Genomic DNA, 24444 nt, shown 5'->3' with positions numbered 1-24444 from the left:
GGCAGGGGCAGGGGCAGGGTGAGGGGAGGGGGAGGGTGGGGGGGTGAGGGGGGGTGGGGCAGTGGGGGGGTGCAGAGGGCAGGGGCAGGGGGGTGAGGGGCAGGGGGGGGGGGGGGGTGCAGAGGGCAAGGGGGGAGGGGGTGGGGGGGGGGGGTGTGGGGCAGTGGGGGGGTGCAGAGGGCAGGGAGGGGGGGGAGTGGGGGGGGCAGAGAGGGGGGGTGAGGGGGAGGGGGAGGGTAGGGGGGGGGGGTGCAGAGGGCAAGGGGGGTGAGGGGCAGTGGGGGGCGCCCAGAGGGCAAGGGGGGGTAAGGGGCAGAGAACAGGCTGCCCTGAGGGGAAGGGGGGGGTTGAGGGGCCTGCCCTGAAGGGAAGGAGGCAGTGGGGGTGGCTATTCTGGGAGATAAGGAGGGTGGGGGGCAGTAATGTGCGATGAGTGCCCCGGTGGGAAGGGGGTGGAAGTAGGGCATGGGCCCCTGAGGAGAAGGGGACATGAAGTAACCAGGGAATGGCCGCCTCAAGGGGAGGGGGCCTAAGAGGTAGTTTCCCTGATACCTGTGAGGAGAAGGGGTGATGAGGGGTGGCAGGAAGCAGCCCCGTGAGTAACAGGAAGGTGTGAGTGGCAGCAATATATTCACCATGAGGGAAAGGGAGCATGAAATGGGGGATTGCACAGCAACCACAGTACTTTTAAGGGCTGAAGGGACCACCTGATTGTCCAGTCTGATCGCCGGTGTGTCACCCACCACCTGCATGGTAAACTGAAACTCCGGTCAGCTGAAGAAGTGGGCTGTGCCCCCGAAAGCTCATGATCCCATCGACATGTTTTGTTTGTCTTTGAAGTGCTACCAGCCCATTTGTTGTTTTTGAAGTTTATCTTGTACAGGCTAACTCTGCTACCCTCTGAAGCTTCTGAACCACTGAAATTAGACCCATGTATTACAGCCCTCAGGAGGCTAAACTGTAATGTGCTGTGGGAAGAAACAAAGAATGAGGGTGATGCATCAATGCCTACGGCAGGAAGCTGATTAAATGAGAGATTCCCATATGATCCTGGCAAGCCGTCCATGCCCCAAGCCACAGTGGAAGAAATAAAAACCCAAAGGTCACTGGCAAGTTTACCTGGGGAAAAATCTTCCCAAATTAGCATATGGCATACCTTTATACTCTGAGCATGATGTGAACAAGAACCAGGCAGCTATAGCCATTGTCGATACTTCAGCGGAAGGAGACAAAATACAAATACAGAATAGATGGCAGGGGGGCACAGAGGGAAGAATCTGAAGCCCTGAAGGATGAAATGTGAGTAGAAAGGATGGTGGGGAAGCTGACAGCAGTTGTCCATCCTTTCGTAAAGGGAGCATGAAAAGGATCACTGGATGGCTGCTTGTCTTACACCTGTTATGAGATGGGGTATGGAGGGTCTCAGATATTCTCGGTCACTGCATGCATGTGTGAGGATCTTCAGCAGAATGAGGAAGGCACAGATGACAGGACTGAGGCCCATGCAGCGTTCCCTGTTAGCTGGGCACTTGTCACTTCTCAGGAGAGATTCACATGCTGCCTAGCTGATTAGCAGAGTGCCCACAGGTAGGTTTTGCATTTACTGGTGGTGCACGTTTGCATAAGCCTCTGCACATAAAAATTATCCCACACCTGGATGGAAATAATCTGCACATGGATGGAAAAGATTAGAAGGCGCATTGTGCACCAGTGGGGTGTCTCTGCCTTTGCTGAGCCCAGATGACTATATCTCCAAGTTGGAAGAGTAGGAAAAGTTGCCATTTCCTTCAATGCTCTCCATTCTTCCTTGTCTTGTTACCTTTCTCCATCCTGCAGAGTCATACTTGGACAGGAGGAGAGAAGTGGTTACGTTCTCCTGCAGTGCTGGCCGCAGGTGGGGTCCCCCCATGAACAAAAACAGCCAGTGACCAAGTGGTCAAGTGCACAGTCCTGTGTTACTGACTCAGGCTACTGAAGTCATGTGAGGTTTGCAGGGTCAAATCCAGGCTTTGCCAGTCTTATGAACTCACCAAGCAAGCCATTTGTAGTCTGCTTCCAAGCAAGCAAGAGCCAATATTATGCTTGGGTGCTTAGCGGCTTTTAAAATTCTGTACATTTCACCTGGAGCAGGTTCCAGACTGTTGGCAAGTTGACAAATAACAACTACAAGGGTGCCTCCTTTGCTACAGCAATCTTTGGTTGAACTGTTCCACTGAATATTTTATACCATGACGACATTACTCCAAAGAATTCATTTGAGAGCCCATGACATGAAGATATTAGCCATGGCTAATCGCTTATCTTTGTATTACTTGTTAGTTTTATAATGCAGACAGACACAGGACCTGTGTGTTACTAGCCTGGTTGCGCTACATGCACTTGTTTAATAAATTATATTGTTTCAATGCAGTCAACAAAAGAGGATCCTGCTACCCACTGTAGCTGAGAGGTCTTCCATGTAAAGAAAAGGCAGAAAATGGTGAGTTTGGTTTTGGATGGATGGGTGACCCACCGAGCAGCTGAACAGTGCATAGGGTGAAGAACTTAGTGCTTTTCTTTCACAGTGGTGCTGTGGTAGAATTTTTGGTTTGGTTTCTTTGCATTTGCTAAGTCCAAGTATCAACGTGAAAGGGAGAATGCAACTGTGGGAAAGAAGAAAGTGTTGCACCATTTATGGGAAATATTATGGCATTGTCTAGAAATTTGTCAGGTTAATTTGTAACGCTTTAGGATGATTTTGGCAAACAGCAGAGTGACCAAGTCCCTGGGGCTGAGTGCTAATGTCCTTAAAATGTCAGGAAACAGCCATAAGATGGTATTAGCAGCCATTTGATCCAGACTCTGGGTATGTGTACAGTGCAGTTGTAGCCTAGATAGGCATACCTGTGGTTGGGATGTTAAATATTGGTTAACTGAATAGTCGATTAACCTCATGAATTCTTATCGGTTTCTCAATTTATAGTCCCCGGGGTGGGGCTGGCAGCCAGTGCACCCAGCCTCACTCTCAAGGAACCCCCTGCCACTCCACGGTGCTGCCTCTGTGTCAGTGGGGGGTGCCAGGCGGGAGCTGGTCTGCGAGGGGAGCCAGTTTAAAAACCGGCTCCCCTCATGGGCCAGTTGCCTGTTGCTCCTCTGATAGAGGCAGCAACACTGAGTGGCAGCAGCCCCTGACCAGGGTGGGGGCTGAGCTACCGGATCTGGCATGAGCCGGAATTGAACTGGACTACCTGGCTCCTAATACACGTAAGTGCAGAGCTGCAGTGAGGGTAGGTACTGGACTTGGCCCAAGCCAGGACTGAGCCGGGCTGCTGGCCAGCCTGCTAAAAAATTTACTGGTGGTGTGTGTGGGGGGGAATGTGTGTAGTCTATAGCATTCACCTATAAGCTTTTGCTTATTGGTTAATCGACTCCACTATTACATCTCTAACCTGTACTACCTTTAACGTGCACAATGCTAAATCACAGCAAAGCTGCCACATCATGGATGCTACTGCATCTTTACTGCTATTTTTAGCCATTCCAGCTAGATAAAAGGTGTCGTACATAGACCGCTAGACACTGTCGTCTACCTCGGCAGCCTAGACAATTCATTGGCAAAGAAAGCAAGCAGCTCATCCACACAAGTGCTCCACGTGTTTCTAGTATCAGCATTGGTCCGGTGGTGGAGGAACTCCTTAAAATTATCTGTTTAGATAAGGCCACAGTGGCTGACGCTCTATTACATTTACTTTGGGCCAAGCGTTGGTCTGGTTGTGTTCTCCCTTTCCCAGAGAAAACTTGGGCATTTGGCACCAGTCAGTGCCGCATGTGGTAGAGTTACTGTGATAGGAAAGTAGTGAAGTTATTCTGGCAAAGGATGAGTCACACAAACCAGAAAGATCCACTCTGAGAAAAGCCCAGTTCCAGTCCAAGTAGGCACTTTATTTGTGATTGGAATGCTGACATCAAGAACAGAACATCACACACACATTGGAAATATACACCTACCCCCAGCCTAAGGTTGTGGGGTTTTATTTCATTTTGTATAAAAAGCCTCCGTGCATAGAAGGAGCATCGTTGGGAAATCAACATAAGGGACAATCCTCACAACAACATAGAGGGACAATCCTGCCGTCTGTGTACAGGCAACATACCATTGCAGGATCAGCTGTAAAGGATCCAGGGAAAGAGGAGGAACATGAGTGGTTTGTAGACACATAAAGGCAGTCAGGGACCGTTCTTAAAGGTAAGGTGAGCAATTATGGCTTTAAGCAGCAGCTCAGGTAGATGGGAGAAAAAAGTTAATCACACTGGCTTCCGGCAGGGGATAGTGAGACTCACCAAGTCACAACCTACCAGTCAATCACTGGAGTTCATTTTGGGGCATGAGCATCTCACTACACAGTGCCTGTGTAAATGAACTAGACCCTCTTTCCAGGCTGAGTGATTTGGCAACATTAAGATTCTCAACGGCCCCTTAAAAAGAGAGAGGTCCCTTTGCTGTAGAAGGCAGGACACTGCCAATGCTTGTCTAATACACGAGGATGACTAAGGAAGCATGATCCACACAGCGTAGTGTAAGTGTAGTTATCTTTAAAAAGAGGAAAAGGATACATTACAAATCACGACTATGAAGGCAGAAGGAGATGCTTTCTGGTGTTCAATCTGATTTCCATTGGGAAATTTAACTAGGATTTCCTCCTCATCCAGTTTCTTAAATTCCATAGTTACATAGACCACAGCTGAGTCTGCAGAGTAAATCACAATCCTGAGCAATGGTTTCTGCTGGAACTATTTTTTCTCGTCAACTCTTCTATGTCTGACAACACAAATCTACTTTCCATAATGACTTAAAATGAGCCATTTTATGAGAATAATCTAACAGAAAGGTCCTGAGACCTCCTTTGCTGCTAGTCTTCCTGGGCACCTGCTATTTTAGAACTTTATTTCTACAGCAACCAGCTGATTGTTAGATAATTAGCAGTTGAGCTGGAGAAACAAGCAGCAGACATAGACCACCCACAGAGCCTGCCGTCATGCAAACACCCCTAGCACAAGAACGTGGAAGAAATGAAAAAGCCACAGAGAAACCTTGCACAAAGCATTCTGAAAACATTTTCCATTCGATGCCTGGACATCTTTAACTCAAATCTGTAGTTTAGTTTCTAGAACCACTCCTGCTCCCTTACTTTGGTAAGCATTTATCCTGTCCTAAACATTCCATATCTGGTGCTTACTGTCCCACAACCCATCTGCAGTAAGCAGCATTTGCTCAGCTAGTCAGTTTTCAGCTAATAATCGTGCCAAGGAGCGTGCATTGTAAGTCTAGGATTTTGTGCCATGTAGTAGAGGAAAAGGTGGTTTTTAAGGAGCAATTGTCTTATTTCCTAGAAATGCAGTTAGGTCACCCTCTCTTTATAATTAGTTTAAAAAGTGGCACTGTAAATATACATAAACTGGACATACCCAGACATATTTTAGATGGAAAGGGAATTCTAAAGGAGGCACCAGGAGTCTATGCAAGGGTGGAATGAGAAATCTTTTAATACAGCTGCTGTGGACATTTTTGGTATATATAATCCCACTGAAGGGATCACTAGCTGTCTGGCAAGGCCCAGCTGTAGGAGACAGGTAGATGGTGTCAGGTTTGGGGATTTCACTTCACGGCACCCTCGTGATCTATGTAACAGGCTGTCATTGTTTCAAAGATGACGTTCAGCCAATGACTCATTGGCAGGGGGCAACTCCAGCTTGGCACATTCAGGTTTTTTTCTTTTTATATAGAGATTCTTACGCTGCCCTTATAACTGTAGCATCTGTGCACTTTGAGATAAGTGGCATCACTAAAATCGATTGTGAGAGATTCTCTCATGCTGTGTTCGGGGCTGGTTTGGTTTTTTTGGCCTGCGAGTTGGTACAGCTTGGTCAGACTTCCTTATAACACAGAAATGAGGAATAATTTGTTCCTTCGACAGCAGCAGAGCTTTTTCCACACCAAGGTGATTGGTGACGGCCTGCTATTGTCAGCAACAAATCAGTTTAAGGTGCATCTCAACTGCAGGGTTTAGTTGGAAAAACAGCCGTTTATAAAAAAAAAAAAAACCCTGCACTTACGTCCACACTGCTATTGCGTTCTTTCGAAAGACTGCAGGGGTTTTCCCGACACTGGTAAACCTCATTCTACAAGGAATAACGCCTTTTCCAAAAGAGCTCTTTCAGAAAAGTGTGCATGGACGGGGAGGAGGGAGTTCTTTCGAAAGAAGAAGAGGAAAGAGGAAAAAGCACAGGTGCCCTGGTGGCCACTCCATCCATAGTAATCACAGCTAAAATGCAACATGGCGTTCACACTGAATGGACGCTATCTTTTGAAAAAGCAGATCGCTTTTTCGATGCGCTTGGACAGTGTGGACGCTCTATTTTGGAAGAAGTTTTTTCGGAAAACTCGTCCGAAAAAGCATATTTTGAAAGAAGCCTTTAGTCTAGACATACCCTCACTGTAGACACTGCTTTTGAGAACCAGTGGTCCAAAGGACCAGTTCTAGGACTAAGAAACTCCTAAGTTCCAGTGCACAGTTCTGATACCAAATGGAAGCTTTGGGTAAGGGCACAATACATCTCGGCCACCGGTTCCCCACTGGTACAGTGGGGATAACACCTACCTAAACAGGACTTTGGGGGGGCTCTTGCATTTGACAAGTGCTTTGAACTTGTGACGTTCTAAGTATTAAATAAATAGCAACACCATTATTCAGGTGAGCCGTTTCCATTGCAGACTGGTTTAAAAGAGTAGCCGGAGCTGCCTCTGCAAACTCAACAACAACGTGGTCGCTTTTATTTACTTATTTTAAAACAAAAATGGCCCTTTGAATGTGCAAAGCCCCTTAGCAGTTGGAGAGAGGTGAAAACTTAACAAAAGTTTATAGATATACAAAAAATTTGCCACAAATTTATGGTTGCAATGAGATCTATGCTGCACTTCAGGTTGATGTGACTTTATGGCTAATGTCTGCTATGGCAATACCAAAGATCTCTGTTGAAACCAGAGAAGCAGTGTTGACCAATAACAATACTGGAGCTAGGGGGGTGCAACTCATCACAACAAAATGTGCAAAATCAAAACCCTTTAATACTTCAGATATAAAACAATTCTCATATCTTACAAAAATACTACAGGTGCAAAAGGCTTCTAAAAATAGGCATAAAAAAGTTAGCACAAAGCAAGAGTTACAATAAACTGGCCAAATTAAAATATTTTGAATTCCTTTTTATTTTAAAAAAGTAAAGAGTCCAGAAAACCTCGCCTTACATCTCTGTGCTCCTGTACCCTTTGGAGGTTGTAAACTATCCAAATAGCCCCCATTTCTATTTGTTTAAGCATATTAAAAATAATAAAATGAAGTCATGAGGTGGATCACCTTTTCTAGCCCCTAGAAAGCCTCACAAAAGCCTAGTGAAAATCAAACCTGGAATTCACGACTAGCAGTAGCAACGATGGATACTCTAGCGCAGCCTGAGGCCTGTCCTTTCTTCCCACCATCCCGGCCAACTCTGCTCACTGGTAAGAACCTGAGTTCTGTCTACTCTGCAGCTTGTTCTGTTGCTGGTGCAAGTACAATTGCACTTGTGGTACATTACCAGTATTGCCAGCAATGGACACAATCAGAGAGGTGACTAAACAGAACTACAGTGGTTCTTAACGTGCCTGATAACTTCATTTGCAACATTGGGCTTTCTAATGTTCAGGGGCAGTAGCCCCTAGTCTCAAACACAGTGCTGCTGTTTCTCTAGGTGGAAGCTGCCACGGGACCGGAGCATCCCAGCTGATGGTAGAGTTCAGAGGATGCAGTGGCTTTCAAAACTGTGAGGCAAGTTTCTTTGTTAGACCCTTTGGTTTGTTTCAGTACAGATAACAATACTTTTACATTAGCCAGCTCTTTTTCTATACATATGTACATGGATAAAGCAACAATGAGCAACCTTTCTTTCCCATGCATTCAAATGAGTTTTTGCATATAATGCTGGATTTTTCCAATAAACCAAACAGGTTAAAGGTACAGAAGCACCACACTCCTGGACTGTCAATCTCCCTGAAGAAATGAAACAAACAGTCATCAGCATTAAGGGATAATGTTCTATCTAGACACCCACGCTCCCTACCAGGTGCTCAGCTGAATATTTCACATTTCCTTTGCTCTTCAAGTTCTACAGCTTAGTTAACACTAGGGTTTCTCTCCTGCCCCTACCATCATCCATGAAAACAAGGCATTAGTAGGTGTATTTCTTAAATCTATTAAGGTATTTAAGGTATCCAGCATGGTAGTATTGGAGTGCACTCAAGTATGTTAGTGATGTTTTAGCAAGTTAATGGAGGAAGTAAGGATGTAGCTCTACTGGCATGGCTGATTTATTTTAAAATTAATTTGGGGTGTGTGAATCTGTGATAGGTGCTGACTTCATAGTGCTGTAGACAGAATTCTGTCTCTGAACAGATAGAGATGGGCAAAGGCAGGGCCAGTTAACTTTACATCAGTGAGCCTCGGCTATAAACTGACCCATTCATCTCCTGAGACCAAGAGGGTCCCGGAACTGCTGGGTTCTGCAGCAGTGGATACCTGTCCATTAGTGCAGTGGTCTCGGTTTTTACTGAGCAGCGTCTAACAATCTTTAGTAGGAAAACTGACGCTAATCCTGTCTCTATCAGAGGCAGGAAAATCCAGCAAAATGCTCTCCAGAAACCATTTCCACTGCTCTTGACAAACTCCTGACCAATGCAGAGGCTGACAACCAAAGCTGTCCATCTTAATTTGAGTAAAAGATATTACAGCTCACAAGGTACTAACAAGGTTTGCATATTGGACTAATAGCACTTAATGCTGTTATTTATCCATGCAGATTTGCTCCTGAAATGAAAACGGAAGGGACAAATTGAAGTGAAGATGGCCGTGAGCAAAGAGAGGGGCGCTATGCATCCCCTTGACCTTTGTTGGTCTTCTTCAGAAGTTTTTTCAAATTCGTTGACATGAAATAAGGCTTTTCGGTGGACCCATCGTTACGCTCCAGGTCTTCCACTGCAATGAGAAAATTCCCCCCCAGGGGAGGGGGTTAAAATACAGCGCTTGAGTATCGCAGGGTTGTAAACACCTCACACTAGATCCAGTTACGGGGCGTGCCAACCCTCTTACATACACATCTGTTGGCCATCTAAAGAGCAGGCGCTCTTACATCTACATGCACAATCTTTTCAGGAGTTGGATTCTGGAGAAAGTTGCTGTTGTGCCTGCGATGGTCATAGAAGGTGAAGTAACTGGACAGGAGCCAGAAGTACTGAAAGAGCAGATGCAATACACATCTGTTAAATACCCAGTTAGGATGCTTTTCACAGGCAGTGCACGTGTGTATAGTCTGCCAGTCTTCTGCAGCCTTTAATGTACGCCCCTTCCACATGTCAAAGTCAGACTTACACTTGTACCACCCCCATTTTAAGGGCAGACTATTGGACTCTGAAGTGAGGCTGTTTATCAGCATCTGTTTGGAAGAAAGAGGGTTGGGAGCAGAGGGTCTAGGTGTCAGGTTACAAAGCAGTTTGGACAGGGGGTTCCTGGGTGGACAGAGCAGGTTGTTTAGTAGTATCCTTACTTGGAAACGCAGAGATGATCCTTACTTGGGGACAGCGTGGCAAGACGGTGCCCACACTGCACTGAAGAACAAGGAGTAACTGCTCATGACTTGGTTGTAAAGCAAGCCACTTGCTATGTGTTTGGCCCAGGCCACCTAGCGTACAACACCCGTTAGCACACAATAGATACAGAAGAATGAGGTCTGTCCCTGGCTGTTGAGAGCAGAGCAGCTGCTCCACCAAAAGTCATAGGAGAACAGCAGCCAAAAAACACTGAGACCATGAGTTTTCATGGCTGAGTGAAACGGTTCTGGAATATTTTGAGGTTAACGGCATCGCGATGAGGGCATGAGCATAGAAACTTTGACCTAGGAGGATCAGACTCCAAAGACGGGAACCTTATTTGGATGAGAATTTGTAACGCAAGATTTGGCAGTGTTCACAGAATCAAATCCCCAAGGAAAGGACTCATCCTAAATAAATGAATCAAAATAAGACGACAAATCTCTCAATATCCTTCTGGTTCTTGGTATGTTAAGCAGAAAATACGGTGAACATCCAGCGGGTGTTTGTGGGCACGTTTCAGATGCCAAGAACTTTAAAACGTGGCCATCAGTACAACTGAACCTAGAGAGGTTAGAGCATTTCTCTCCACCACTGTGCTGCAACGCCTCCCAGATACAATATCTGCCAGTTAAAATGGGCCCTTTTCTCTGCCAAGCATTCACACTGGGTAGGTGATCACAGATCCTTCTGGCGCCTGGACTTGCTGATTGGTCTAAGTGGCCAAAGAGAAGTCATAGTAGCTAAGGAATGCCTCCCTGTTCTATATAGCTCAGTTTCCTACACCTGCAGCCAGTTATCTGCCACTCAAATGCCATCACTGCAGTGGTCTGCAAGCTAAGAAGGTGCCAGGGTCTTAGCTGAAACACCTTGAGGCTTTAACCCTGCAATGCTGCTGTACTCCCTCCATCTACCTCTCCCATGGAAACATCAGCCCGGCTACCTCAGGAACAAGCAGAACTATGTAAGCCGGTTACCACGGAGATCCACCACCTTCCATTTAGTTACTGGTTAATTGAGTAGCCACCCGTGAAGAGGGAGACAGACGGGAAGAATTCTATGTAAGTGAAACTACGTACAAGTGAAAAGATCGATTAGACCTTTCAACTTCATCTCTCTCTCTCACTCGATAGATCCTGCCAGCTCGAACATTCCCCAAATATAACCCCTCTAAAGAGTCAGTGTGAAAAAGCAGCAGCTACAAGTTTCCTGCTTTAAATAGAGAGAATTCCACCACGGGACAAATAGGTTCCCAGGACGCACATGGATCCCACAACATATTTGAAAGTGAAGCATATGCCACCTAGTAAAGAAAACTCCAAATCTGCTGGCTGCATTTTGTAGAGAGAGAGCGCAGTGAGGAAAGTGCTGAGTTTCTCCTTGCAGCTAGCAGGAGGGCTGAGCAATAAAGAGGAAAACAGAGCTGCCCCCAGAACAGACTAGCATGTGGACAGCTGTAAACCTCTTGGTCAATCTACAAACTAGCATCTCCCCAACTGTGTGGAGTTGTTTGTTTCTCTTTGCAGATTGACCCTAGAAAAGGACGGGGCAAAGGTCAGGCGACTTTCAAGGGACATTCCAAAAGCAGCTACAATGGCACTTTTGCTCTAGGGGTGGATGCAAGGTCATTGTTTTAGCGAGTGAGACAGACACTATCCTGTGTAGATATAAACCCAGCTTTGGCTTCTGTGGCGGCAGGGCCTTGTTGGGTAGGTCAGTAGACTGTTACCGCTCATGCATTAATAGGCAGGTAGGACTCCAGCTCCATTCTAAGAGATGATTCTGTCACATGCACAAGTGTTCCAATTATAGTTCCACCCATTTTGGTGCAAGAATGTCAATCGGGGAAGGAGTGACACAGCATTCGCCCATTTGCACGGTCCTTCCACACTCAGCACCCCCTCTCCCCTCCGGAATTCCCAGGGCAAGTGGCCCCAGGGAGCAGCTTGGAAGAATGGCCCACGGTTACAGGCTGGCCGAGTGAGCACACGTCTTCTACAAGACACTCACATGCACTAGCCCCCTCTGCTCAGAAAGCTGAGCCCTATCCTTGGCTATCAGCACTTTTGGGCGATTCTAAGCTCCCCTTCAGCAGGATTTCACTCAGCTCGGGGGACATGTAGTAAGGTCGCTCAGGCGATCCATCATTCCTCTCCAGGTCTTCACCTTTGTGCAAGCCCAGGTAGATGAATGAGAAGCAGTAGAGGAGCAAGGAGAGCAGCGCAGCCAAAATAAGAGAGAACAACAACAGAGGGAGAGAAAAAAAGAAGGAAACAACAGACATTAGTTGCAATTAGATTCCACCACTGAGGTCAAAACACCAAGAACATCAGTGATTAAAACAGATTCCAGAGACGACTCTTGTGGGATACAACAGTCTAGTGCTACCATGCAGGGTCACAGGAGCTGCATGTTAGAGCGGTAGTGGGGATGGTGAACGGGGGAAGACAGAGAACGTCACAATTATTGAAACGACAGGAGGAGTTAGCGTTCACCGTTTTCAATCACCCAGGCAAAGTTGGTGCATGTGCATTTCTGTAAGCAGCCCTTAGGGGGAGATTTGAAGACCTGTGCTCCTAAATCCCCGGGCATTTTAAAACGGGCCCAAGTGCTCTAAGCCCCAGGCCTACCCTTCCCATTGCAGCCCATGCGCAAGAGGAGCATTCGAGAGTCATGGAGTTGCGATGCACAAGGCAGAGGAAGGCTGGAGGTGAGTGCCCATAATAGCAATGAGAAGTGTGGGGAAGCCCCAGGGTTAAGGGGGAAAGTATGATACCAACTCAGGGAAAGGGGGAGGATGGAGGGACCCCATTTTCTCCGGAGGTGGGTGACGGGGGAGGGATCCCATGAGGATTACCTGCTGTGTTCCCTCCCTCTGGGGCATCAGTATTGGCCACTGTGGGCAGACAGGACATTGGGCTGGATGGACCGTTGGTCTGACCCAATCTAACCGCTCTTATGAGGGTCCCTTTGCTGGGGCGATGGGCCTTTTTGGAAGCAGAAGCCTTGTTGGTGGAGTAGTTCAGTAGAGGAGAAGCAAACCATGTGAAGGGACAGGAAGTGAAAGGAAAGCCGTGTGCGCCAAGGTCAGGAGAACAGTCCCTCAGACCGGCCCTCTGGGGGGACAGGGGTGCAGCGACAAAAGAACAACACTCAAGACAGCACGACCCCACGGTGGCCCCATTACTTACAGAAGCAGAGGAAGAGGGTATCCACACACATGGCGTAGACACTGAAGAACCCGTGCGCGATGAGATAGGAGCCCACGATCACAGTCTGCAAAAGAAACCAGGTTGTCACCTCACTGCGGAGCCTAATTGTTTTGGGGCAGCACCTCTGCCCTGCGTGAGGGGGTATCACGCAGCTCCCTCTAGCCCCGGGAATCGATAACCGGATACCAGTGTGGAGAGCAGAAGGTCTGTCCCTTGAAAGAGAGACAAGTCCTGCCAAACTCGGCTCACCGTCGCCCTTCCCTTCCCACAGGCCCACGGAGCTCAGCGGCAGCGTGAATGGAGGCTGGCCAGGCTTTGGCGCAGGGCAGCTGCCTGGCAATGCCTGCGGTTAATCGGCCGATTCGGCAGAGGTTTGAAGGGGAAATGGAGCGAACTCGCCTTCCTTTACCAAGGGGGGCCCCTGGAGGGCAGCAATTGGGGGAAGAGCCGACATCCCCACATGCACTGTAAGGCAAGTAAGACACCCACCATAATAGGCACCCAGTAGTAATTGAGAGGAGGTGCCGTGTCCTGAACCGGCTGTATCCGGCGAGTGAAGAAGAAAAAGGCGAGGATCCCTAGAGAGAAGAGAACAACAATGCAGGGGTGTGGGAGATGCGCCAGTGACAAGCAGCAAGGGGGCGGGAAGGGGAACTCAGAGACGGAGAATCGGGCTCATGAAAGGAAGCTGGTTCCCAGAATTGCTGGGAGATTTGGAAGGAGCTGAGAAGATGCAAGGACATGCAGTTTTCATCAGGTCTCTACAACAACAGGGTTCGGGGGAAGGGCTGTAGCTGAAGTGAGCCCTGGAGGACCACTGAGATCCCAAACTTACCAACACTTCCCACAATGAGGAGTTTACCCAGGAAGAGCAGAAAATCTGTGACTTTATCTAGAACAGCCACCCTGAAAACAGAGAGATGTTAATGTCTTTCTGTCCCCTCCGGAATGTGGGGGAGAGGCTAAGTGCTCCTACCTGCCCCCAGCCACTCCGGGAGGAGGATAGCTCAGGACAAGCATCACTACGATGGCTTGTGCAAACGTAGAGCCAGCCTGCGTCACCCGATACCTGGTGGACAGAGGCTATGTCTGGACTGCAGGCTTCTTTTGGAAGGAGCTTTTCCAGAAGAGATCTTCCGAAAAAATGTCTTCCGAAAGAGTGTCCACACTGCCCAAGCGCATCGAAAAAAGCCATCTGTGTTTTCGACAGATAGCGTCCACACTGAATCTCTCACGTCAGCTGTGACTGCTATGGACGGAGCGGCCACCAGGGCACCTGTGCTTTTTCCTTTTCCTCTCGAAAGAACTCCCCCTTCCCTCTCCACACACGCCTTGTTCCGAAAGAGCTCTTTCGGAAAAGGCTTTCCTCCTCGTAGAAAGAGGTTTACCGATGTTGGGAAAACCCATATGTTCTTTCGATTTTTTTTCCCCTCAAAAGAACACAATTGCAGTGTGGACGTAAATGAAGTTGTGTCAGAAAAAATGGCTGTTTTCCCAAAAAAACCTCTGCCGTGTAGACATACCCAGAGAGACCTTGGAGATCTGCAGTGAGAGTCAGCGGTTCACAGGGTCTCTGACATGGTTTCGGGTGCAAATTCCCACCTTTACATATCCCCAGAGAGGCTATTTCCAAGAGGGACTCGACTATCTCCCTGACCGCTTATCTAGTGACTGTTTCGTATTCCCTATTCTCAACTCACCTACCTCTCCGCGACAAGACGTCCAAGACCACTTTCACAGATTTGGCAGTACAGCTACCCCGGCTAAGCCTGCTAAATAGTCGCCTTGGGGAAGAGGGGGCTCCTTCCTCATCGGGCGGTCCTGGAGGAGGGAGGATTCCACCCGTTTCCAGGTTCTTACCTGATGATGTTCCTCATGAGCAGGGAGAACGCGTTCCTGGCAGAGGTGCAGAAGTTGGTGCCGTAAATGGCAATCTGGGATGGATCGCAAAGGCAGATACAGAGGAGAAATGGGGTTACTCGCTACGTCTTGTCCAGAAGATTTTGCCCTGCTAAAGATCTGCCAACTAACTGCCACCCTCCAGGCTGGTCTTTCATAAGAACAAAAGAACGGCCGTACTGGGTCAGACCAAAGGTCCATCTACCCCAGTATCCTGTCTGCCGACAGTGGCCAGCACCAGGTACCCCAGAGAGGGTGGACCGAAGACAATGATCAAGCGATTTGTCTCCTGCCATCCTTCTCTAGCCTCTGACAGACAGAGGCCAAGGACACCATTTTATCCCCTGGCTAATAGCCTTTTATGGACCTAACCTCCACGAAATTATCTAGCTTCTCTTTAAACTCTGTTATAGTCCTAGCCTTCACAGCCTCCTCTGGCAAGGAGTTCCACAGGTTGACTACACGCTGCGTGGAGAAGAACTTTCTTTTATTAGTTTTAAACCTGCTACCCATTAATTTCATTTGGTGTCCTCTAGTTCTTCTATTATGGGAATAGCTGCATTAAGGTAAAAGCCTCCCTCCTTTCACTACACCGCCAGGGCAGATGTGCCACGCGGCTGCTCTTTGAGACCTACGCCCCTTGTGAGCTGCGCTGCTGGACACTGCTGGATGTTGGGTCACTCAGGGTGCGCCTACACTGCACCCTTCCCTCGAAATCGCCTATTTCGAAATGGGGCCAAATTGGCTACACAGAGTGCCAAATTTCAAAACGAAGCGCTATTCCAAAATGTCCCTTAACCCAGGGACACCAGAATAGCACGCCCGTTATTTCGAAATCTGGCGTGCTCAAAAGGCAAGGAATAGCTATGTCGGGATATCCTGAAATAGCACTGCAGTCTGGACGTAGCCCCAGAGTCCAGACCCATGCACATAGGAGAGCCAAAGACTCTTAAGCCGTAAGTGAGATGGTCATGGAGCGAGGGGACGCCAACCAGTGCTAGAGTGGCAAGCAGTGTTCAGAAGCAGGCTCTTTAGAGAATCTCCAAATCTACCGTGGCCTCCCCCGTTCACAGGCTGTTGAGTGACACTGGCGTCCTCACCATGATGTATGCGTTCCTGTTCAAGAACTTGATAAACTTTTCCAGGCACCAGAAGCAGCACTTGAGACAGGTCAGCAGGAACTTGGCAAACTTATTGTCTGCAGCTAAAAGCCCAAGGGAGACACAGGGAAAGCGTGAGGAGCAGGAGAAAAAGTCGTTCTTGGAAACAGCATTTCTTCAAGCCCCACAAATCTGAGCACGAGACACCTTGCTCCCTGCAACACGTCCCTCCCCCCTCCGCATCCTGTGTGCAGTTCCCACCCCACCAGTTCTCCAGCCCTTTCTCTTAGCTCCTTGCTTCATTGTGGCAGCTTCCTCCCTGGGACAGATGTAGCTGGCAGCTGCCTTCTCTTGCCCAGATGAACCATTTTTCTTTATTGGGCAGCCACAGTCAAAAGCATGCACCGAGAAAGCAAGGAACAGTCCTTCGCCTCCTCCTCTGCCTCCCATGGCAGTGTTAGGTTGAGGATTCCCATTAGCTCCAGCCCTCACATCTGGGGCCAGAGCCCTGCCCACTGGACAAAGAGGATGTTCTGGAGACCAATGAAAACCTCACACGTTGCTCGTGCGCTTCAAGTCACAGCAACGCTGGTGCCAGTTAGTCAGAACTGAGCTGTACGAGGGTGCCAGGTGCAACTCTGCACCGAGAGGCAGAGCTGCTCTACAGACTCACTGCCAGGCAGGTCGGGTAGGCGCACGGAAGGGCCCTCGCCCCGCGAAGGCAGAAAGCTCTAGAGGGAAGACAACTGAGCTCAAAAGGAAGTGCCGAGGAGTACCTATGTTTAAATTCCATACGGAGATAGCAAAGGGAAAGGAAAGGGGAATGTTGGGAGCAGGGCCAGGATCCCACCTGCTTACGAAGCTCAAATCAGCGTCATGCGACCTGGAAGGTCTTTGCTCACCTTGAAAACACAGAGCCCCGTGGCAACTTACTTGGGCAAAAGCCTTGGTGGGCAAAGACCGGTTTGTCAGTGCAGGAGCGGGAAGGCCAGAGGCAGCACAAGAGCAGAAGGGAGTTACCTGACCCCGGGAGGAGCAGAGCAAACGAGGCCTGTTCAGCCGGGGGGACGCGGCCGCTCCCAGCCGGGGAGGAGGAGGTGTGAAAGGGAAAGTGGCTTTTCATGGAATCATAGCAGACTAGGACTGGTAGGGACCTCGAAAGTCATCGAGTCCAGTCCCCTGCTCCCATGGCAGGACCAAGCACCGGCTAGACCATCCCTGACAGGCGTCTGTCCAACCTGCTCTTCAATATCTCCAGGGATGGAGACTCCACAACCCCCTCAGGCAACTTATCCCAGTGTTTCACCCCCCTGACAGGCAGGAAGTTTTTCCTGATGTCCAACCTAAACCTCCCTTGCTGCAGTTTAAGCCAGAACTGGACGCAACACTCCAACGGAGGCCTAATCGGTGCAGAGGCCTAATCGTGTCTTGAGCAGCCAGCCCTTCCCAGCCCCTGTTCAAACCCACCTTCATCGCGTCAAGCGTGCAGATAAATGGGATGGCCTCTAGCCTGTTACTGAGCGTCCAGGGAAATCGAAGGGTTCTCCTACTGGTTTTTGTTACCATTTCTGACGTCTGAGCTGTGTGGCTGGCTCACTAGAAAAGCCGGTTTCCCACCCTTGGTGGTCACACCTCCTCCTCCACGGACAACGTGGGGTTTTACCCATGAAAGCCGATGCCCAAATAAATCCGCCGATCTCGAAGGTGCCCCAGGACTCCTCGTTGTTTTTGTGGAGACAGACAAGCGCAGCTGCCCCCTCAGCCTGGCTCACCTCATCTGCCCCCCACCGGCCCTTTCCCAACTTCTCAGCTGGGTACCTTTCAGCCTGTGATCCAGATACTCCAGAATGACCCTGATGATTTGGATGATAGCGAGAATCAGAGAGCCGAAGGCCAACGAACCAGTGTGATACCTGCACGGGGAAGAGGAGGAGACGGCCTTGGTTAGATGCAGCCCCTTGGCCTTTTTACTTTGAAGTTCTCTCTCCTGTAGCCCAAACCCTTCTTTGGAAAAGCACCAGTGCTCACCTAAGCGCCCGGCCGAAGGAGGAGAAGAGAGGGAAAGCTGGCATGTCCTCAGGTTTCTTGAAGGCCCAGTAGTAGGAAGCAAAGGCTCCAGCGAGCGTGACCTGACCCAGTGCAATCACAAAGTTGGCCAGCCAGAAGAACATGAAAAGGTTATAGAACTGGAAGGCGATGAGGAATTTGTGGTAGGCTGTCTCCCCTCCGTAGAAAGCAAAGAGGCAGCGGGCCTGTGGGCACTGCTTAGTGATTTCGGACGTGTTGAATGTCTAGAGAGAATCAGAGATAGACGCTGCAGAGATGAGACACCATACAAGAACCCAGACAGACAGCAGTTCTCGCCAATTCAAAAGCCACTTCTGGAGTTGGAGTGCAGGAAATTCTTCCTCACTTCTCATACACCTGGTTCAATGCCCGTCAGAAGCAGTTGAACTTCAGACGGGTAAAATAACTTGTCTACCCTGGGAGCACTGCGAAAATCTCTGGTCTCTCTGCATCACAAAGATGAAGGGTAAAGGCACAAACTTAGCGCAAGACAGTGAGTTAGAAACTCCCAAGTTCTAATTTGGACACAGGACTTGCAGCCTTTGTAAGCTCAGCCAAGTTTGTGCCCTAGTTTCTGCTCTGGAAAATGGGCATATGTATTTCCAGGAGAGAGTTAAGGATGTAGAATGGTTAAAGGAGGATTATCAGAGCAATCAGCACAGGATGGGGAGGAGAGGGTATAGTTATGTTAGCCCGAGAGACTGTCACAACAAGGAGGAATCAGATGATGCTCCCAGGGATGGAGGCTACAGGAGCCGCCAAATTGGCTTTTGCACAATACGTCTGCTCAAGAAAACTAATCTCATTAAGTCCAACGTGTTTGGCAGTGCCTAGGCGGAGCGCCCCTCACCTGTGGTGTGCAGGTCTGCCCAGCGAACGCGCACTCGGACTCGTTAAACACCTTGTAGATGGCCTCACTAGAGGTAGATAAGAAACTGGAAAGCAACAGTTAAGGGGATTCAACTTTGTGGAGACTGGATCCAATCCCCCCAGACCTGCTGCGACCCGCCAGCGTATGGCTCTGTTTTTAAATGTGGCGGAGGGACTGAGTGGGCCGAATACATAATTCCAGAAATTTCTAGCCGGGGGCGGGGTGTGTGAGTCCTACCCCCACCGCCCCGAGGCGAGACGATGGAAGGATACACAGCGGTGCTGGCCCAGTAAGCAATGCAAAGGCTCACCAGGAAGAAGGTGCACAGAGGAAACAGCAGCGACATCATAATATGACCGACAGCCCTGCCAGGGAAGAGAGAGTCAGGAACGCCACAAAACACTCCCACTGCGAGGGAAACCCAAGCCGGAGGAGGAGCAGCCACCCACCGGGGGCAGCGGCTGTGCGCAGGCCCCCCCCCCCCCCCAGCACAGCCGTCTGCGGCACGGACCAGAGGGACACACCGGTCCTCACCACGCCTCCAAGCCAGGGCAGCACTCACCTGCTGGCTTCCTTGAGGAGTGCGATGGCAATGAGGATGCGCTTGCGGAGGAAGATCAGCAGGAGGATGATGATCACTTCCACGATGCACAGGATAATCACTGAGAGAGGGGGAGGACCCAAGGTAGCACTGGGACCAGAGCTCTGGGGGCCGGCGTTTCTCAAGGGAGCAGCCCCACCAGACACCAGCTCTTCTCCCACAGAGTCCTAAGGAAACCCACCCACTTGGGGCTGGAGGAAGCCCCGTCACTGGGTTTAAACGCTTCCGAGGCTTGGAGCACAGGCAGCCTCCCCCTCGGAGGGGGCCGGCTGCACGTTCCCTCCAGGATCTGACCGGGCAGCTGTACGACGACTGCCATTCCTAGACGTGGGTTTCTCAAGTCGGGACGTAAAATCCCATTGAATCAGTTAACCATCATGCGGGACTGGCTAGCCGCTTCAACAGGGTGGGTGGGGGGCTGCTGCGGCCAGGCTGGGCCCGCTGATGAACCTAACCGGCAAGCATCACTGGTTAACCATCCACTTCCCTGTGCTAGAGGTGTCCCCGCTTCCCACCAGTTCCCGGGTATCGGGGCCACAAAAGGGACACGAACTAGCGGCCATCTCGGCAGCCTCAACAGAAAGCCAGAGGGCCGAAAAGGCACATGCCCTGCCACTGCCTGCGCGGGTGGCTGGTTACGGGGACGGAGGATTCCTGTCTCCGGGGCAGTCAGTCCAGCACTGAAATTCACTCCCCCTTCCCCGCCCTGGCCTGTTTGTCGGTTACACGCAGCCATGAACAGAGGCGGACGAGCTCTCGCTAAGCATCCACAGAGCCCACTCGGGCCCCCCACCTCCCGTTCCTGCACACGGATCACAGCAGGGACACAGGGTCTCACTTTCTAGCCTCTTCCTCCAGAGCCTCCGCCAAGCGCGCGAGCAAGAGCACAGGGACGCTGTCTGCCCACAGCCCCACGTGCGCTTGCGCTGCGCCGGGGCCCGGGGAGCAGACACACTTACTGAAGGCCAGCCACGTTTGCTTCAGGTGGAGATAGAGGCGGAAGTCCGGCTGGAGCCCCAGCTCCATCAGGGAGACCTCGGAGCCGGATTGTCCTCTCAGTTGGGCATATTCCAAGTAGCAGTGCACGATGCCTGCAGGGGGAAGCAGAGATCCGACCGTTAGCAGCCTCTGATTAACCTCAGGCTCAGAGCATCTGCTCTCCAGCAGGAACCATCCGCAAAGCGGGAGGGGGAGGGGGAGGGCAGCCCATCAGCTCTTTGGGACGCTTTAGTTAAGGCAACTCTACAGAAACAGCTGCTCTCCGTGGACAGACTAACCCTGGGCAAGGAGGGTGGGAACCAGCTCCGTGCCCTAGAAGGGGCAGGGCCAGGGCGGAAGAGAAGCTGGAGCTAGCCTCCCCCAGTGCCCTCCCGGAGCCGCCCCCCCACGCCTCCCCCCACAGCCCCCCGTGCCCTCCCAGAGCCCCCCAGGAGTCCCCTGTGCCTCCCAGAGCCACCTCCCCATGCCTCCCCCAGGGCCCTCCCGGAGCCGCCCCCCCACACCTCCCCCCACGCCGCCCAGAGCCCTCCGTGCCCTCCCAGAGCCCCCCAGGAGCCCCCTGTGCCTCCCAGAGCCACCTCCCCATGTCTCCCCCAGTGTCCTCCTGGAGCATCCCCGCACTGGCCCCAGAGCCCCCCACGCCTCCCTCAGTGCCCTCCCAGAACCCCTCCCGTGCCTCCCAGAGTCCCCCACGCCTCCCCCCACGCCGTCCCCAGAGCCCCCCACGCCTCCCCCAGCGCCCTCCCGGAGCCCCCCGTGCCTCCCCCCACGCCGTCCCCAGAGCCCGCTGCGCCGGGATCTAGCAGCGATTTAAAGGGCCCAGGGCTCCAGCTGCTCAGGAGCCCCAGGCCCTTTCAAGTCACCGGGTCCCAGAGCACGGCCCCCTCCCCCTGCTGCTCTGTGGTCGTCGGGGAGCCCCAGGCCTAGAGACGCCCCGTCCCTGGAGAGGACCTCCGGCCCCACCCAGGGAATGCTCCGGGTGGGCAGCCCGGCCAGGCCTCCTCCAGCAGCACGTCCTCCCCTGCGCTACTGGATGTGGCCCCAACTTGGCCTCCTTCCGGGAGCTTCCTTCCTCCTTCATTCAAACTAACGTCTGGTCTCGTCGGAGTCCCTCTGCCAGCGCCCGGCCCCTGGACACCCCCCGGTGCCTCGTCCGGGCTGAGCGGGGGCCGCCTGCCAGCAGGCGATGACTGTGCCGGGGGCGGAGTGGTGCCCGGGCTGGGGGGACGCGAGGGGAGAGGGAGCGAAGGCCTGGGCCCCCCGCCACTCACCGTAGCCGAGCACCAAGATCACCAGCACGATCATCACCCAGATCATGACCCCTGCGAGGAAGCGGAGCAGCACGACGAAGATGAGGCTGAACACCATGGCGAGCACCAGGCCTCTGCGCAAAGGGGAGAGGGGCGAGTCCATGAGCACCACGGAGCTGCCCCCTTCCAGGCCCGGCAGCTTTACCCCCGTCCGCCCGCGCCCCCGCCCTCTCCTGGTGCCCCTGCCAGGCAGGGGAAGAGGAGAGCTCCGGCCCCAGCACCAACAAGGGGGGCAGCAGTCCTGGTGCACACGTCCGGCTGAGACCTGGGCCAACGCAGCAGGACGCTCAGAGGGGAGGGGCTCGGCCACTGCCACCTTCGAGTCAGCAGGCAAAACACAATCCCATGGCCACCTTTTTGCTATCAGCCGGGGAGAGTGAAAAATCCCCCCCCACCCCTCACTGCTCGGGGCAGAAACAGCCGACAGCTTCCCCGAGCAGGGGCGGATGCATGTTCATTCCCAGGCAGAGAGACTTAAGTGGGGGCTGCGGTCACTCTTGTGGTCCCGTGTTTTCTCTGGTGTTGCATTCACTGGTTGCTTTGTGGTGCTGCTCTGCAGGGAGGGGGGGTGTCTGTGGGGGGGGGCACACACCCAGACGGGGATGGGATCCGGGGGAAAACTCCGGAGTGGAGGCCGTAGAGGATGGCCCAGGCCAGCCTGACACCTGAGCTAGCTGGAGGAGTCAGGCAGGTGACACTTTGCCCCAGAATCTGAACAATGCAGGGGAGGAGATGGGGAGGCCTGGGGGGCTGGGAATTCATTTCCAGCTGGTGGGGGAGGAGGGAGCCTCGCTGGCCGGGCAGGGGGCAGAGCTGGGGCTCTGGGCCCCACCCCCAAGATGGATGGTGCTGACGGCTGTAACAAGACTGAGCTGCGCTGTGCCCCTGGGAATCAATAAACCTTCTGTCCTCCGGCCGAGAGTCGCGTCGGGCTGCAAGTGGGGGCAGGGCCAGGGCCAGGGCCTCCCGCCCGCGACATGCAGCGCTGTTCTCAGACAGAATGTGTGCCACGTCCTGCACCCACTGGGCACTAGCTGCTCCCGGCACTGTGCCCGTCAGCTCTGCCTGGAAGGCCAGTCATAATGCTCTCTGTATGCCTCAGCTCAGCCGCTCGGTTCTCTGCTTACAGCATTATCCAGTGCCAGGAAGCGGTGTAATCCTCAAAGATCTTCACGGCCACTTGTCTTGCTTCCAGAACCACATTTACTTTTCTGGAATCGAAAGCAGCCGGGCGTTATAGGAGGAAGGGAGGCGCATCAATTTCTCACCCCCCCATATACTCTGTGGGTGGACCAATGCCTGGCAGGTACCGGGATCATCACTGAACAGCCCCTGAAAAACCTCGTTGTCCTCCTCAGGTTCTTTTTTAGAACTTCGCTACGATGCCTCGGAAAGTCTTAGTGACTGGCCAGGGGCTGTGCCCAGGGTGGTTTCCCTGCACTCCCCCCGTTGCCTGTCTGCCTCCAGCTGAGTCTGGTCTCATACCTGGACTGCAAGGTCAGGGACCCCGTTTGTCCTGGCTGCGCACAGAGCCTGGCACACAGGGCTCCTGGGCCAGGACTTTGCTACCACCAAACAAGGAAACCGCTCTCATCTCGTGCGGCCCAAGTCGACGAGGCGCTGGGGCGATCAGCGCTCTGAGCTGCAGACAACAGCGGAGGAGCTCACCACGAGAGGTAAACGCGGAGTCCTGCATTTCTGAGCCTGGGCCCGCTGCAGCCTGTAGCCGCGTCTCGGGTGCCCCCTACCGCAGCGAGAAGGGACACCTCGACCTCGGGGTTAGCCACGACCAGCTGCCGGGACAGCCCCAGGCCACTCGCAGTGCTGAGCAGCACGTCGCGACGTTATGTACCAGGGCGCCCGCCAGTCACGTTCTACCACAACCGAGCCCAGAGGTGCCGGAGAGACCTCTCCTCAGAGACTCACTTGGTCCCCTCCACCAGCTCCGTCACGTTCTTTTTTAATCCCTGTTCGTCACTAAAGGAGGTCACGTTCCCAACCATGACGACCCCCTTCTGGGTGCTGATCGCCGGGAGGCACCTGTGGGCCACTGCGGAATGGAGCACAAAAGGCCCAGGTGAGTGCGGGTGAGCCAGCGGCCTCCTCGGCACCCGCCGGCGCAGGAAAATCCAGCCCCCTCCGAGGGGCAGGCAGGGAGCAGCACTGACCCCAGGTGACACAGCAGCGGAGGCTGGGGCCGGGCTGCCACCGCCACACAGTGAGGGGCAGGCAAGCCGGCTTCGAGGCTGGTTGGTTCCCTCGCCCCCATCACCAAGCCACGCTCCCGGTCGCTGGGCGGCTCCTGCTCCTAGCCAGCCGTTTTAAGGGGGGCGGGACTGCTCAGCCCCAACCCTGGCGGAAGGAGACAGTATCCGGACATGGGGAGATCCCTTCCAAGTGAGCTGCAAGGGAACGAACGGGAGCAAATCCCAGGTAGGGGGACCCGGACACACGGAGACCAGCGGTGCAGGAACACGCCTGTGCAAAGCCAACGGGGACGCGCTGCTGCACCACACGCAACCAAGCCGGTCTGAGCTTTTAGACACGAGCTAGCCACATTCAGTTCCTAGGACCCGGACCCAGCTCGTTCCCTCCGTCCCCCGTCAGACGTACAAGGTTTGCTGGGCGTGAGCATGGCCGGACACTCTTTATTCTTCACCACGTCAACGGGGCTCTACGAGAGAGAGAGAGAGAGACCGAGTTAAGGGAGATTCTCGGCCTGAGACG

General features: G+C 52.3%; 1 protein-coding gene and 1 long non-coding RNA gene across 5 annotated transcripts in view; one reads left to right on the top strand and one right to left on the bottom strand.

The window, feature by feature from the left end:
- Positions 1–316: 316 nt before the first annotated feature.
- On the top strand, positions 317–6122 carry LOC142824321 (uncharacterized). The gene is made up of 2 exons (XR_012899239.2): positions 317–753; positions 2411–6122. It is a non-coding gene; the product is annotated as an uncharacterized LOC142824321 (long non-coding RNA).
- Positions 6123–7085: 963 nt separating this feature from the next.
- SLC44A2 (solute carrier family 44 member 2 (CTL2 blood group)) overlaps positions 7086–24444 on the bottom strand; it is a 33590-nt gene continuing 16231 nt past the window's right edge. For 2 of the 4 annotated variants that reach the window (XM_075916118.2, XM_075916119.2), the window contains exons 7-23: positions 24331–24391; positions 23644–23767; positions 22845–22928; positions 21679–21791; positions 20368–20499; positions 19370–19469; positions 19080–19172; positions 18787–18871; positions 17898–18160; positions 17688–17782; positions 15870–15973; positions 14731–14804; positions 13706–13776; positions 13360–13448; positions 12850–12934; positions 11669–11824; positions 7086–9047 (exon numbers count right to left, since the gene is read on the bottom strand). In XM_075916118.2, the coding sequence (XP_075772233.2) occupies positions 11703–11824; positions 12850–12934; positions 13360–13448; positions 13706–13776; positions 14731–14804; positions 15870–15973; positions 17688–17782; positions 17898–18160; positions 18787–18871; positions 19080–19172; positions 19370–19469; positions 20368–20499; positions 21679–21791; positions 22845–22928; positions 23644–23767; positions 24331–24391 (1695 nt within the window). In that variant the 3' untranslated portion in view covers positions 7086–9047; positions 11669–11702. The remainder of the gene's footprint in view (positions 9048–11668; positions 11825–12849; positions 12935–13359; positions 13449–13705; positions 13777–14730; positions 14805–15869; positions 15974–17687; positions 17783–17897; positions 18161–18786; positions 18872–19079; positions 19173–19369; positions 19470–20367; positions 20500–21678; positions 21792–22844; positions 22929–23643; positions 23768–24330; positions 24392–24444) is intronic. The other 2 variants (XM_075916120.2, XM_075916121.2) reach the window with 1 other exon arrangement.

Source organism: Pelodiscus sinensis, chromosome 31, assembly GCF_052426305.1.
Source record: "Pelodiscus sinensis isolate ZL-2025 chromosome 31, ASM5242630v1, whole genome shotgun sequence".
NCBI lineage: Eukaryota > Metazoa > Chordata > Testudines > Trionychidae > Pelodiscus > Pelodiscus sinensis.
The sequence above is the reverse complement of the archived record's forward strand: the minus strand, read 5'-3'. Positions and strand labels throughout refer to the sequence as shown.